Here is a 15,855-nt window from a genome sequence, read left to right on the forward strand (position 1 = left end):
ATATGGGGCCGTGTGTTGCAGCTACACGCCCGCGCTTTGCATGAATGTTCTAAACAATCGGCTGGTGAACTGGGTTCCGTTGTCGCAGACGAATAGTTTCGGTACGCCGAAGCTGCTCAGTATTCGTTCTCTGAAGGCTCGTTCGAGATTCGCTGTTGTCGCTTTCTTGAGAGGTACCAGTTCGACCCACTTGGAGAAAGTGTCGAAGAATACCAGTAAGATGGTTTTCCCGTGCTTGGACCGTGGTAATGGTCCGACGAAGTCGGCACACAGGGTGGCGAAGGGTTCTTCGGCTTTACGTGTGAGCATCCTGCCCACGGCCTTGCGCTGCGTGGCTTTGAACTTCTGACAGCTTACGCAGCCCTGTACGTACCGTCGCACGTCTCTGTGTAGTCCTGGCCAGTAGTATCGTTGTGTTGTCCTCAGGATGGTTTTCCGGACGCCAAGGTGTCCTGCCGTTGGTTCGTCATGGCATTTGCGGAGTACTCTCGTCCGGCCGTTTTTGGGCACGCATAGTTTCCACGGTATGTGGTCGTCGTCGTCGGCTCCGTGTCCTAGGTAGCGGTATAGCTGCCCGTTTTCGTGCGTGTAGTCCGGGTACTTCTGGGGTTCGTCTTGGACTTGTTGGATCCTTTGTTTAAGCCAGGTGCATGGTGTGTCGTCTTCCTCAATGCGGGAGAGGGTCTCCAGTGGTTGTCTTGACAGTGCGTCTGCGACTACGTTCTGGTTGCCGGCCCGATAGTGCACGTCGTATTGGTATTGCTGTAGCTCGAGCGCCCATCTTGCTACTCTCCCGTAAGGGCTCTCGAGGGTATTCAGCCACTTTAGTGCGAGATTATCGGTTATGACTTCGAATCGGTAGCCTTCGAGATAGCATCGCAGTTTTCGGATCGCCCAGATGACGGCGAGGCATTCCTTGTCGGTGGCCGAGTAGTTTTCTTCTGCCTTGTTGAGGCGTCGACTGACGTATGCAATGACCCGCTCTTTCCCTTCGATCTCTTGGGTGAGGACCGCGCCTACTCCAAGGTTGCTTGCGTCCGTCTGCAGGGAAAATTTGACGTTAAAGTCTGGGCAGGCGAGTACCGGTGCGGTGGTGAGCAGTGTTTTCAGCTCGTCGAAGGCATCTTGTTGTTCTTGACCCCATGTCCATGCTTTCCCTTTCTTCAGCAGCAGTTACATTGGTTGGACTACGGTGGCAAAGTTTGGGACGAATCTGCGGTACCACCCGGCCATGCCTACGTATTGTCGTAGCTCCTTCAGGTTGGTCGGCGGCCTCAGATCCTTTACGGTTGCGATTTTGTCTGGGTCCGTGTGGATACCTTCTTCGCTGATCATGTGGCCCAGGTATTTTATCCGGCGCTGGAAGAAGGCACACTTGTCCGTGTTGACCCGTAGGTTTGCCTTTCGCAGTCGTGCGAAAACTTCTTTTACGTTGTTCAGGTGCTCCTGGAAGCTTTTCCCGACGATGACGATGTCGTCGAGATATGCGAACGCGAATGGTTCCATGTCAGCGCCGATAACGGCGTCGAGGGTCCGTTGAAACGTGGCTCCCGCGGAGTGTAAACCGAAAGGCATTACTTTCCATTGGTATAATTCTCGGCCGGGTATCGTGAATGCCGTGGCTTCCCGGCTGTCGCGGGCCATTGGTATCTGCCAATACCCGTTTTTCAGGTCGAGGGTCGTGATGAAGTGGGAATTTCGGAGTCGCTCTAGTATGTAGTTGATCCTGGGTAGCGGGTACGCGTCCGGGATGGAACGCTCGTTTAGCTGTCGATAATCTACACACATGCGCCATCTCCCGTCCTTTTTGCGGACCAGGACGATTGGCGCGCTGTGGGGGCTCCGGGATGGATCGATTAGGTCCTCGGCTATTAGTTGGTCGACCTGTTCATCGATGATCCGCCGCATGGCTGGATTTTTCGGGTAGTACCGTTGTTTTATGGGTCGGTTGTCCCTCATGACGATAGTGTGTTCCGTTAGGCCCGTCGTCCCTCGGATGCCACCGAGTGTTGGCAGTTCCTCGTCTAGGAATTTCCGTATTTTCGGCGCGATGTCGGGAGGCCATGGGTCGGAGATTCGTTCCGAATCGTCCTCGGGTGGGTCGTTGATTCCTGGGTCGTCAGTGTGGTCGGGGTTCTCGGGGAGGATTGTTGTGTCGAATGCGCTTTGTGGTTCGACTTCGCGAGTGTATTCGCTTATGCTGGCGACGATGGTGGGTGCCTCGATCATGAGTAGGGGGCTCGTGTGTGTCCTGGGGTGTGCTTGCGCGACGTTGTACTCTGCGTGACGTACGAACGTGCGGGTCCCGATGGCGGTCGTAGCGTTTGACCGACGGCTAGTTTGGGCGGTGAGGTTCACCGACATGGCTCCAGGCGTGGTGCTGGGCCGCATGCCGGCGCCGTACGAGGTGTTGCCCGGGAGGCGTTCCATGATGTCGGGGACGATCGATGGTGCGTCGGCTCCAGGTGCGTCGGGGTTCCGATGGGTGCCTCGTGTGGCAGTGATCGCCTTTCCCGGTTCCTGCCTGAGAGGACGCGGGCGTAGCGGGTCGGTCGGTGTCGGAGGGGTCGTTTTCGCGTCGAGGGCGGTGTCGACGCGTTCGTGGGCCAGGGTGGCGAACGGAGGTGGTACCTCGAGCGCCTGGCTGCTGCGTGGCGGCTGTCGTTGCTGGGGCCGGGTTGTCTTCTGGAGGGGCGTCCTGGGTTCCTTTCCCTTAGTTGGTGGAACCGCGTCGGTGCCCTCGGGAGACCGGCTCGCTTTCTTCGTGGCTTTGCTTAGTTTTGGTTTTCTCGGAGTGGGCCTGGGGCTAGTGTGCTTCGTCATGGCCGTGGGTTCTGTGTTCCTTGTGCTCTTGTCTCGTGTCGTGGCGGGGAATTCATCTGCGGCGGAGGTCTCGAGTTCGTGGCTCCGGGGGCGTGTACTTGGCTAGCGGTGATCGTCGGCGTGTTTGGGATGGGGCGTTGAGAGCCTTGGAGATGGAGGTGAGTGGCGCCACATTGTATTGTGGTTTCAATGGCGCACAGGAAATCCATCCCTATGATGGCTTGCTCTACCATATTGGGGAGTACCAAGAGTGGCATCTGTATCTCTTGTTCGTCTAGTTTGACGCGCGCTAGCAAGATCTGAGTTATCTCGCGAGCTGAGCCGTCGGCTAGGCGTATCGGGACGCAGGCGGCTCGCAGGTCGTTGTCGCGGCCGAGTTTGCGGGCGAGGTCGGCGTTGATGAAGCTTCGGGACGCCCCGGTGTCGACCGTGGCTTCCGCGCGCCGTCCTCCGATGGTCACTCTCGCCATTATCCGGCCGTCGCGTTCTTGTAGCGGGTTTCTTAGTTGGTTGTCTGAGGAAGAGGATCGACGGGTTGGTGCAGTCGCGAGAAACATGTCCAGCTTCTCCGCAGCGTCGACAGGCTGCGTGTGGGTTGGCGATGGGTGTGGTGATCATTCGATGTGCCGTTTACTGTGCTGGAGCGCCGGCCTGGTGCGGCTTCCTTGCGGGTTCCGAGGTATTCCAGTGAGGTTTTCGGGATTGGGCCCGATTCGTCCCGCTTTCGTTTTGTTGTGCCGTTGGCCGCGTCATCGAGGGGGGATGAGGGTCGCTGGTACGTTTCGTTCCTGGATACTCTCGAACTCTGTGGCCAATCTTGTTAATTGCGTCAGACTTCTCAGTTCGTGCCTTCGCACGTACAGCTGGTACGCCGGGAGGGTGTTGTCATAGATCCGGCTAAGTTCCTTGGCTTCGTCGTACCCGGCGTGGTGCATGAGCAACCGGAGCTCGATGACGAAGTCCTTGAATGGTTCGCCCACCGCTTGTTTGCGGTCCCTGATCTGGTCTTCCAATTGCTCGAAGTACCGGGGAGGCAGGAAAAAGGCTAGGAATTCCTGGCGGAAATCGGCCCAAGAGGCGCTCTGGAGTCGGCTGGTGCGGAACCAACGGTTGGCTCGGTCGGTGAGGAGCTCTGCCATGGCTCGCGGCACGTAGTTCATGTCTACCCCGTACGAGAGGGCACGCTCTTCCAGTAGTTCGACGAACGACAGTGGGTCGTCCTGCCCGTCGAACTGGATTCCCCACTTTCGGATCCGTTCCGCCATCTGTGCGGCGTGACTGTAGTAATGACCGTCTGTGGGGCCATTTCCTACCGCGGGGGCTTCGGTAGATATTCGGCGGTTATCGATGTCGGTGAGGTGCTGGCTTTGCCCTCCATGACTCCTGGAACTTGTAGGCTGCGTGTGGATCCCGTCTTTCGCTTCTCTGTTAGTGCTGAGATGTCGGGCTGGGGCGATCTGGCTCGTCCTGGCGATCGGGCGTACTGCCGCTCGAGCTCTGCCAACCTGACCCAGGCATCGTGTTCGAGGGGCCCGGCGACTAGTTCGGCGACTAGTTCGGCGAAACTTCTCCGCAAATCTTCCACGTTACCCCCGCGGCTGAATCCGAATTCCTCCGCGAAGGACTCCAGCTCTTTTCGGCGGCGTTTGTGTATCCAGCCGGTACTCACCCCTGGGTTGGCGACGTATTCTCCAGGGTAATACCCACTGGGCTGTTCCTCTGTATGGGATTCCATCGCTTCGATTGTTACTCGAGTTGGCTGTTTCGCTAGGCCTGTGCTTTTCCTTCACTAGGGCACTATGTCGAGCTTCGCGGCCGACGCTTCGAATTTCTTCTCGGGGTGACGGCACGGTTCCCGTTTCTCTGTCGCTGTGTCGCGCTTTCGTCTGCTCGTTGCGCAACTCTTGCCGTTGATATTGCGCGAGGTCGGAGTTTTCTTTGAGTCGTTTTCTTTTGTTCTTCTTTATTCCACAAACCCTCGCTGACGTTCCCTTGGGTCCCTACTCGGGCGCCACTTGTGATGGACCTATTTCAGGCTGAGGTAAGCTCAGTCCCGTCCAGGGGTCAATCCACAAGAAATTTGTAGAAATGGATGGAACTTCAAAGGAGACGCCAGGGGTGGCCTATCGTAGAGTAGATGGATCGGGGCTTGGGCGGGCGTTGCTGGCGTTGTGTATCGAATGGTGCACGTGGACGTGGAGTGGGGTGGAGTCGGTGCCTCGGCTAATTGGGGTGAACTTACGCAATCGGGTGTTTTTACTTTAATAATTTGACACTTTATTGTATTTCTTAGCGGTTTAAATGAACTTATTTTAAATTGTGCGCCGATGTCTTCTGGTGAGTTCCGGGTACCGCGTCTGTACTCCGGGTCGAGTCTCTGCGTAAGTTGCTCAGGTACCGCGTCCGTACTCTGAGCCGGGTTTCTGCGTAAGTCCTGGTACCACGACCGTACTGTGAGCCGGGTTTCTGCGTAAGTCCCTTTCTGGTTTCAGTCGGCGTCTATTTATACGCCAATGGGTGTTGTGTCAGCGGGTTCGAAAGTGCACTTCCGCATCGGGGTGCACTTCGCCGTTCTGGCGATCGTGGGTTGACCTGGTTCTGTCTCTTCGCGTTTTTGGCGAGCTGGCGGGTTTGCCGTTGGGGGCTTGTCGTGGGCTTCCGCGGTGTCATCGTTTTGTAGTCGATGAACCCGGAAGACTGCGCCTGGCCGGTTGCTTGGTCTGGAGTGGGGGAAGTCCGCGTGACCTGGTGTGTTTGGTCAGCGTTATGAAGACGGCGCGTGTCAATCGTTGGTTGCTTGCGGAGGGGGCGCTGGTTGTGGGGTGCGGTGCGATGCGCTCATTATAGGTCGGTGGACGGATTGTATCGAAACCTTTTAGGTTCGTTACACGGGTTGCGCTTGCGCCTGCGCCCGCCCGCATCTTTGTCAATAAAGAAAACATTAAATTGGAAATGGCCTAGAGCTGCGCTGAGATACGGAGGGAGCGAGGGCAGTGTGAATGGTGAAAGTCGGACAATTAAACTGCAAACAAATTTCTGCCAATTATTTCACATTAATTAAAGGTCCTCGGAAAATGAGGGTCAGCGGGCACAGGCCCCGTACAGGCGTTCCTTGGAGCTCCTGGCGGGGAAGGGTTGGACTGGTGGGAAGGGTTCACTGACATGGTTTACCTTCCGGCTTTTGTGGCTTGTCAACATCAAATCTGTGCTGGTGTTATCGGATCTCTCATGAATCAATAATCAATACTCCATTGGTTCGGCTCTGTTCGGTTATGGCGGTTTGCACTTCGCTCCCTTCACATGAGAACGCCAATCCCAAAGCCTTTTCCTGCCTCTCTCATGGTACACGTTCGTGAATACATCTGTCAAGCGTTTCTTGGGTGCTGGGTGCCCACGAAAATGCCTCACAAGTCATTGACTCTGGCAAAGGTATCTATCTGCATGCGGTGCGATGGCCATGGCCATTGACGCTGGCGGCCCAGAACGCCAATCGACCAAGACGCTGGCCATGCCTCTACCTCCGTCATCTAAGAGGTCTAGTCCACCAATTAAGCCATGAGACCAGGCTGAAGCTGCGCTCAAGCTGCCACAAAATGCAATCAAAGAAGGTTGGAGGAAAGCAAAAACCTCAAAATGAAACATTTTTCAAAAACCTAAAGAACCTAAAGATGAAGAAAATCGGGTTTTGAACGGGCTACCTGTGCCGGTTTGGTCCCGGTGCCGCAAAAAAAAAAATAACAGCAATAGGAACAACAAAAAAGTCAGGAGAGAGTCGTGAAAATGTTTTTCTTTGCTGAAACCCAGTCAGCATCATAATCCAAGTCAGAGGCAGCCGACCAGATTTCGTATCGCGCTAGCTGGGGGATTACACAATTTATGCATTTGCCTCGGACTGACCCCGACGAACCCTTACCCTTACCCTTGCGCTAACCATTCGATCGAGGGCCGCAATTGATACGGAGTAGTGCCTGCGCGTCTTTATGGGTTGACAACTTGTAGGCGTGTTGAATCGCGGAGGGAGATTGGGTTTGAGCGAGAGATGGAGTTTGGAATCGAAATGTATTTGGGACTGGACTGGCACTGGCACTGGTAGTGGAAATGGGCTGCATAAATGTGCAGCGATCTGCAGCGGGAGATAAAGAAGATCGTCGAGACGGAACCTGTTTTATGGCCAAAAAACGATCGAAAATAAATGAACAAAACGACAAAATGAAATGCATAAACGTAAATCTCACAGCAGGTAGTCCCCGGATGATGCAGATGGAGATCATATGGACTTGGCCTGGCAATGGCGACCTGCAACATTACGTTTGATGATGACTTTTGGAGTTGGCTCAGGGCGTCGCCGGCGACAATAAATTTCTCAATTTTTCCTTGCCCGATTTTTTGGGTTTGGGAGATCGGGTTTGCTCCAGATTGCAGCTCCTGATTATCCTGTCTGCACATTCTAACAATTTCTTAAATATACAACTGCGCACTCCGCTGCAAGTGAATGAATGTGCATTCAGATCAGCAGCAGGAGGTGGAGAGGGAGAGTGAGAAGGAGAAGGGTTCAAATTTCTGCGCTTGGTTATGTCTGCGTGGGCGATCTGCTTTCAATGTTTTCCCAATTTCCCATGGCAGAGAAAGGGTTGTCTTTGATTGCAAGCGATTGATTGATTCTGGCCGACGGATGCACTTGCGTTGAAAGGCAAACATTTGCATCATCTGCCCCTCCTCCAGTCTACTTCGTGGATGGTGTAGAGCGGGAATAGGAGTGGGAATCCGAACTAGAGTCTATGTTCGTTCTGCGGTTGGGAGTGTGTGAAAATACTTTCGCGAGCACCAGCAGAAAATGGGATTGCCGTTTTTCCAATTGAGTTTTCCGCTTTTTTATTTCGGCGATTGCCAATTGGCAGAGCTGCGGGTCAAAGGTTGCTTATCTGGGAAAAACTTAAAAAAGGGCGACCATTGGTAAAAGCGGGCGCTGGCTGCGACTTTTCATTGAATGCGCTATCTTCAGATCGACTTGCCACTGATAGTCAACTTCTCCAGTATCTCCAGATACTTTCCCCATGCCCATTTCTTTGCGTGTGTATCTGTATTCGTTGCGACGGACAGCAGAGTGCACCCAAATGGTTATCGCAAACAACAATATCTAGCCGAAAAATGCGTAGACACCGAAAAAGTTCATTGACTTTCGCATACAAAATACAAAAACAAAATGACTACGGCAACAACAAGATCTTTTTAGTGCGTTTATTGCTGCTGTCTGCCTCCATCAGCGGCAACGGCAACTTCAACAGCAACAGCAACAACAAAAATAAATTTGGCCGCACCAACAGCGTGCACAAAAAAGCAAACTCCAAGAGATTGCAACAGCAGCACCAACAACAAATTATATTAAAGTGAAAATGAGCGATAAAAACGCACAAACACAGCCATGGCCCCAGGCAGATACAGCCACACATACACTCGCACCCATGACACAGCGCCACCAGAAACAGTAAACAACGGAGAAGAGAAAAAACAGCGGCTCCCCTCTCAGCCCTCTTTCCCCCCACCCAATCTTTCCCGCTGGCCACATGCGATCTTTCGAGAAACTGCATGGCCCGTGCAGCCATTTTTTTGCTGCTTCTGCTTTTTTTAGCCTTGTAAATTTTTTAATTTAATTTCTTCACCCAAAAATATGCTTTGAAAAATGCTATCCGGTCTTAGTTCGAGAATTGGCCGGGCGATATTTCTACTGGCGTCACCCAACATTTAGTTGCCGATGATACATTTAAAAATACATAAGATATCGAAGACATGTAAAGTTGACATTTCCAATAGCAATAATTACACTAGGCAACAAAATTGATCTTTTTCTATGGTAAGGTTAATTTGAAAACATTTTCAAAAACTGTTATTTTTAAAATTTTTTTCAGTGGTAGTTATGTTTATGTTTCTACATAATTTAAGTATCGTGCATCTGGTTTTATTGAACATTGCAGTTCTGAAAAGCTGATATATGCAGCTATAAATCGGACCCAAGAACTTTGTAGCTTCAGCTTACCGTATGGAAAATATTAAGCTTTTAAATTGATAATTTTTAGCGGTATTTTTTATTTCAAATTTTGAATTTGGTGTTGCGTAGTGTAATCGTAGTTGAAAACACTTAAGTGACGCAGATATGTTTAAACTAAGCTTTAATGTACATACAAATCTGATTCAATAGAATGAGTGTACTTGAAGATCACTAAAATGTTGTTATGTTTTTACAGAAGGTACATGGGGTACTGGCGGCTCACAGATCCTCCTTGGATGACTCCTTTTTGGGCGCTGCTTTGGTTAGGTTGTGGACGCGAAAGGCCTCCAGAATATTCAGCTTTTGCTGCAGCTCCAGCTTCTTGGCGGCAGTCACTTTGCCGGCCTTGAGCCGCAGCAGTCGCTTAGTCTCCTCTTCGAGGAAATCGTATCCATTCGCGTTGATCTTCCGCATGTACAACACGTAATATTTGCCACTCAGTTTCTCCTCCGGCTTGGAGAGCTTCTCCTGCTGGGTCTCCAGCTCCTCAATCAAGCTAAGCTGAGCATCGTCCGGTAGGTTTGCGTAGTTTTTAATGGCATCGTTGAACTCTTTCAGACAACCCTCGCGACCGATATACAGCGGGGTGTTACTGCTGACAAAGGCCTTCAGGTTGTCGAGTGTCACATCCAAGTGGCTGGGGAACCAAATGTACTGCTCCACGCTGCCCTTAAAGAGTAGTATGGCCGGGAACTTCTTGTCGTCGATCTCGAATCGCTCACCCAGAGCCTTGTTCTCCAGTTCGCCATAGTCCTTGATTCCGACAGTGGCCACCAGCAGCTCTCCAGTTACCTTGTGGGCTGCCTTGGAGAAGGCAGCGAATGCCTCGTGCTTCTCCCCGTACGGGAACGCAATGTCAAACTTGACCACGGCATACGGAAAGCGCTCGACGGTATTCTGAAAGTTGATTTCGTCCAAGTCCACGCAGCCGGCACACGAGATTGCCCACGTAGCATGCCGCGCCAGAATCGCCGCCAGCAGCAGTGTCACCAGTATCCTCATCATTGTATTCGTGTTTTGTATGTGCAGAAGAGACTTCTTGTGCCAGAATATAGTGTGAACTTGACCTTTCTTCTGCCGACCCGCTGCGCTCAACAGATATTGTTTAGTTGCTATAGCCACGAGGAGAGAGGCCCTACGATTCGCTCACCTGTGCGGCTCTTAGCGGCGACTTCTGGTTCTCGATTGAGTTGAATGACACGAAACAGTTCTCTCTCTCTTACACTCACTCAAAACCGGCCTACTCTCTGTTGGCCAACTCTTCGTGTTGGTTGAGCTGCTTTGGTGTCTGTATTGCTATTGCTCTTAGGGAGATTTATGCTGTAATGCCGGATACTCTGCGTTTGCCCGTTGCTTTTGAGTGCTCCACACAAATCTAGAAATAATTGTCATTCAAAATTTGACACTAACTTTGATGCTGATAAAAAACTCATTACAACAAAACTGATCATTTGGCCAATAGAGCGTGCCAGTGAGCCAGGGTAATTAGATATAGGCCATTTAATGCCAGTATAGGAGGGAGTGCTCGAAAATGGTCATTTGCCATTGAAAATAGGGTCAATTTTGAGAGACCGATGCCCATATACCCTGTCTCGGGCAAATATGGCCGGATCGGCGAAGGACCCACTTTCCAGGATCGGGATTATGCAGACTGTCGATCGGCTTTGCCACAAGTTCATGGGCCCATATCCCAGCTAATCAGAGCCAGATCCGCGAAGGACCTAGCATCTCAGAACCGGAAGAACTGTCGATCAACATTAATTGCCAATTTCCTGATGTAAACGGATAACCTAAAACATCCTAAATAATGTGCAACATGCTCTGAAATTCGGATATTGCTCGGTAGCATCAGTTCGTAAGGACCCAAAAAGAGATTATATGGTTGTAAATACGCAGCAAACTGTTCGCCTCGTGCAAGGGTATAAAAAGGTAAAGAAATGAAAACACCTGCATGTGGATGGAAAAACTAACCCCGTTTGCAATAATTTTCATTAGTCAGCAATTGAAATTTTCGTGGCCTCCTTCTCCTACCCCCAGATGGTTAATGGACATTTTCGGCAATTGTCGATTAATAATTCATGTGTGCGGCAGACATGTCGGATACCCTCCGACCGCCCCGCCCCCGCCCACTCGCGCTCGCTCCACCTACTGCTGTCCCGCCTCCTTGCTGGAGTATCTAGAATAGTTGGTTTAGTTTTTCCATTTGCGGTTTCGTTTGTCCACTGTACGGAAAATTGAACATCACGGCACGCAATTTGGTAAGGAAAAGCATTGCGAGCTTCACACGATCGATATGGGCGACTGGTAAATTATCTTTTTCGATGGGTGGGCGTGTGCCCCAGTTGGTACGGGGAGGGGTAGGGGTTAGGGGTTAGGGTAGGAGTTGGTTTAGGGGTGGAGGTGTGTCACTCCAGTTCAGGTGCAAAGAAAAACCTGCTGGCAATGCGCAATTTCGGGATGGAGTACAGGAGCGGGGTAATGGTAATGCGGAGTGGAGTGGAGTTGAGATCCAATAATGGGGACTGACATGCGTGTCAATCGCACAAAGATCCAAAATTACCCGGTGGTGGGAGCTTTATTGACCCAACTCTGTTTGATATGGTGACCTCTTTAGCAACGCGAAAAATGAAGTCCAAGTTCGGGCGTTGTAGTATGTGGACACAGTTCAGTGCTTAGTTTTCCGAGAACTCTCTCTTTGCACTTCATTCATTATGCAACACTGGGCCAAGCAATTTGTTAAGTACACCCCCTCCGGAAGCCTACGATAGCGACTGGACAATACACAGCCCTGTCGTCAATTAGCTGCCGTGACGAGCCTTTTATTTTTAACACCCCTCCAGCAAGCGCCATACGTCAAAGCTATCCTTTTCTCTAGCTAAATAAGATATTGAAACACAACTCAGATTGGCTCCTTGAAGACACCCGCTGCTTTAAAAGTAATAACGACTTAAAAATAGATAAAAAGTTTTCATGGAGGGGGCACAGCTAGAACCGTATGTCTTACTGGGCAAAGTCGAGGGACCTTCAGCGGACCTCCGTGGGGCCTTCAGGATTTCCCGTGCTGGGCACTCATACTCGTACTCATATGAGGCATTAATAATATAAATTGTGCGCTATTACGTTGGTTGTGAATGGGGCTGGGGCTGCGGCTGGGGCAATAACACAATGACCTTTACGCGAAACGACCAACGGGTGTCCCTGTCCCCACATGGTGCACGGCGACCAACTGACATTAAAGTGATAAGCGCGCAAAATTCAGGACATGGAACGGCCGCAATCTTCGTGGGGAAATCTAACGATTGCCGCATTGTTTTTTATGGGCTCCATCTATTGGGTTCGGGGCAACAGCCAATACAAAAAGCTAATCGTCCCCTGTCAGGGGGAGGTCCCGACTGGACATGTGCCCCATTAGCATACCCGCTGCCGAACGAAGTGAGGGAGTATACTAGACAAGTGAACAGTTTCATACACTCGCATTCGTAAAGTAGCAGGATCCATGGGTAATTGCAGAGTGGTGCCACTACTGATGGAGCATATTGTATCTATCAGTTTGACAAAAAATGCCATACTTTCGAAATTGCTTTCTTTTTTGGCAGCCCGTCTAATTATGTGGACTACAGTGAACGGAGACCATGAATTTTTCATGGCACACGTATGCCAAAGACATGCAATGCTTGAGGCAACTGACAATTTGGATAGAAAATAGATGGAGTTCAAGGAGTGGGGCCCGCAACTTGCGTAAGAGCCCACAAAATTTCCAACAGTAGACATTTTTCTTGGTTTTGTTGTTAAGTTTTCAATGGTCTGATGGTCGATAGTCAGGGACCAGAGCACTTGTAACGCTGAAGCTCATCAAATTTTTATGTTGTGGCATAATTCCATAAATGGGCCATCGAATGACCCACCTGAAAAGAGCCATATGTTCCCTCCACTCCCACCGTCCACCGACTCGACTGAGTCCACGCGCCAGTCCAAAATTTCGCATGCCCAAATCGAAACTGCCAAAGTCCAATCCTCGTCCAAGTGGTCGAATGGGGCAGGAGACGGCTCATAATAATCGGTATTTATTGAAAATGTGTTTTTGTTAACCCGTTCTGTTTATAACCATAACCCTCTGCCACGAATTGTCTCTAGAGAGAGTCAGAGCTAAGGGTTGGCTTGGCCGAGGTAGGCCTGACTTCTGTGCGTTTGTTGGGATATGTGTTTATCGCTTTTCATTTGCATTTATTGCCATTTCGATACGTGTGGCCATCATCGCTGGCAATTTGAGGCGTTTAGCGCAAATTTCTTTTCAATATTTGTGCACCCAATTACCCAAATTGTGCACCCAAATTGCTCAGCCCGTGGTCCAGTGGCCAGTTAAGCCTTTATCGTTCTCTGAATTTGATTGCAAATTCGGCTTCAGGTTTATGCGATCTGCGTGCCGGGATTTCGAAAGACAGTCGATATAGACAGTCTTTTGAAAAGGAATGAAAATGATTTCTTGCTTATCAGGAAATGTTCGGTTCGACTAATTAATCACTTGCATGCCTTATTATGTGTCCAGCGCTAATTACGGCGTTTCAATATTTGTGCAGGGAGTTGTGGGACGTCATGTGCGTACTTCCAAATCAAATATACTGTCAAAGGCCTAATGATGATTTCTTGGCCGATTGACCAGTGGAGCAGTTTACCTGCCTGTCGGAAAATTCCATTAGAGTATGGTCTATTAATTAGCCAAAAGGAATGTGTTAACTGGTTGTGGGTGGCGTGAGGGGTCAATTAGGCCAGCCGCATTCTAGGCTACAGTTTAAAAAGAGATTGACTACTGTACTCCAATAAAAGCTTCTTTTTGGTACGTTCAGAGAAAGTCAGCCGCTATATCTAGAGCCTCGTAAGGATCACCGTCACCCACTCGAATATTTACTTATTTCCTCTCACTAAGTATTTCCCGAAGTAAATTTTCGCAGGGGAAATCCCCGTATAACACTTACAAAGCATGCATGCGCATGCGTCGTCCTTGTTCAGAGCGCAAGGACTTCCAATGCGTTAGGAAATTTCCTCGTCTCCGTCCGGGAGTTTGGGCATTTGTTTACAAACAACTGGAGAACAGAACGGGTTCACTATCCCGGGTGCACTATCCCGGTTCGGGGGAGCTGCCATGCAAATATTTTCAATAATTACCTCCACTTGTTGCGCAATCCCGAATGTGCATGTGCCCCAGGAAGGAGGAGGACTCGAAAAACTTGTCCATTTCATGCAGTCCATTCGAAGGCAATTACTTAGCTACGTGGGTAGGGCCTTCCTACGTGGACGGACGGACAGGCAGCGGGAACATGACCAGACAGACATGCAAATTGCAGTTTCATGAAACAGAATTGGATTGCTCCGACCTCTGGGGGGGGGGGGGGTAGCAGGGTGGAGGCGGTCCTTCGCATTTCGCATGACATTTTGCGGTCCCACTGCATTCACTTAACATTCTTTTTCGCTTTGTACGATAACACCACCCTCGCCGCAACGCCCTCCCACCACCTCCTGGGCAGCGCTTTTGTTTTATAACATTTAAGCGCAACCGTCATCAAATCTAATTGGCGTTGTCGCGCCGGAGTGCCTGAAATTGCCGGTCTGCATTTGATTTTTTGCACTGATTTCGATACCAACTGTGGATTACGGACGCCAGGGCTGGGTGGGGACACCCCCTTGCTGTGCTGCTTGAATCAACGATCAGCGAATCATCGAATCAGCGAATCAGCAGGTTCACATTGAGGCCTTACTTAGATATTCCATTACTTTGTGAATCCTTCTCCCGTCTCGGGTTCTTCGGAAACCCGCTGGCCTTTCAACTAATAACAACTCGAAGAACAACAAAAACTAAAACAATGGCAACAACTTGATGCAATAATTTGCCACAACTTTTATACTGACCACAACAACATGTAATATGCAGCAGGCTCGTCAAAACAATAGCTGCATGGACGAAAAACGAAATATTCGCAAGAGGATTTTTTCCAGCGGGCCATTTAAAAATGCATGAGCAGAGAGCACTCAATGCGGTTATCGTGTCCCTGTGTGTGGCGGCCAGTCCGGGGTGGACATGGGCATTGGCAGGGGCGTTGGCATGAACATGCAGGTGCAAATTCTAGGCAACCGCAGGCGCCCCAAAGCCCAAGTGAACCGACTGACTGAATTGACGGCATGGCTCACAAGTTGAACGGCTTTCGTTCGGCATTTTATCGGTGGGGAGCGCACTTTATATCTAAACTATGAATCAATGCATTAGTCAGTCACCTTGTACGCTCTACTTTAATTATGCCTTTTATGCCGGCCCTTTGACTTCAGCACAAGTGCTCCTCTGGCTTAATCGTGACTTAAAAATTGCACAGAAAAACTAAAACAAAAAATAGCAAAGCGAAATTCTTGGCCAAGGCCCACTCTCCTTCCCCTCTCTCGCCGGCGTGGATGCACAAATATTGCATTACAATCGTTTTCCCCCTTTGGAGCTCACGAGTTGTCACGCGCTTTGTGGCAGGCAACTGCGAATTGGATTTCATGTTAATGCAGGGTCCTTATCGCTGGAGGGGCGCTTGAACGGGTCGCAATGGGTTCATTTGTGTTATATTTGGCCGGTAATTTCACTTAATTGCGATGACGCTGGGGGTGGGGCCTCAAGCCACCCGCCGCCCGGACCCATGTACAAAAAGCAGCCCATTGCATTACTGATTCATATCTTCGCCGCCGTGGCCGGTGCCTCTGGGCTGTTCCTCAAATATTCAGACGTTGTGGCTTATTGAAAATGAATGGCAATTCCAGAAAGTGCGAATAGTCCTCGTCCCTTTGAGACCGCGATTGTTTCACGATGATAGCCGGCACTCGTTTTGTGTGTACATTTAGGATTTATTTTTTTATTTGAATGCAATCGTGGTTTACAATATATAGAGTTTCTTTTCAACGTTGCCTTGCACATTCAATATTTAATAATAAAGAGTAACAACAGTTGTAATAAAAAA

The 15,855-nt window shown here is 50.2% G+C and overlaps 1 protein-coding gene across 1 annotated transcript; it reads right to left on the reverse strand.

The window, feature by feature from the left end:
* Nucleotides 1-8,883: 8,883 nt before the first annotated feature.
* Nucleotides 8,884-10,178, reverse strand: LOC117193714 (protein windbeutel-like). Its single transcript, XM_033398441.1, has 2 exons — nucleotides 10,020-10,178; nucleotides 8,884-9,954 (listed from the first exon to the last, which is right to left on the reverse strand). The coding sequence occupies exon 2, from the start codon at nucleotides 9,872-9,874 to the stop codon at nucleotides 9,089-9,091; it is 786 nt and encodes a 261-aa protein (XP_033254332.1). The 5' UTR covers nucleotides 9,875-9,954; nucleotides 10,020-10,178; the 3' UTR covers nucleotides 8,884-9,088.
* Between the last annotated feature and the right edge of the window lie 5,677 nt (nucleotides 10,179-15,855).

The sequence above is a fragment of the Drosophila miranda genome (assembly GCF_003369915.1).
Source record: "Drosophila miranda strain MSH22 chromosome Y unlocalized genomic scaffold, D.miranda_PacBio2.1 Contig_Y2_pilon, whole genome shotgun sequence".
In the NCBI taxonomy this organism is placed as follows: Eukaryota; Metazoa; Arthropoda; class Insecta; order Diptera; family Drosophilidae; genus Drosophila; species Drosophila miranda.

Coding starts and splice junctions, on each gene's coding strand:
- LOC117193714 (XM_033398441.1), bottom strand. CDS start 9,874: ATGATGAGGATACTGGTGACACTGCTGCTGGCGGCGATTCTGGCGCGG.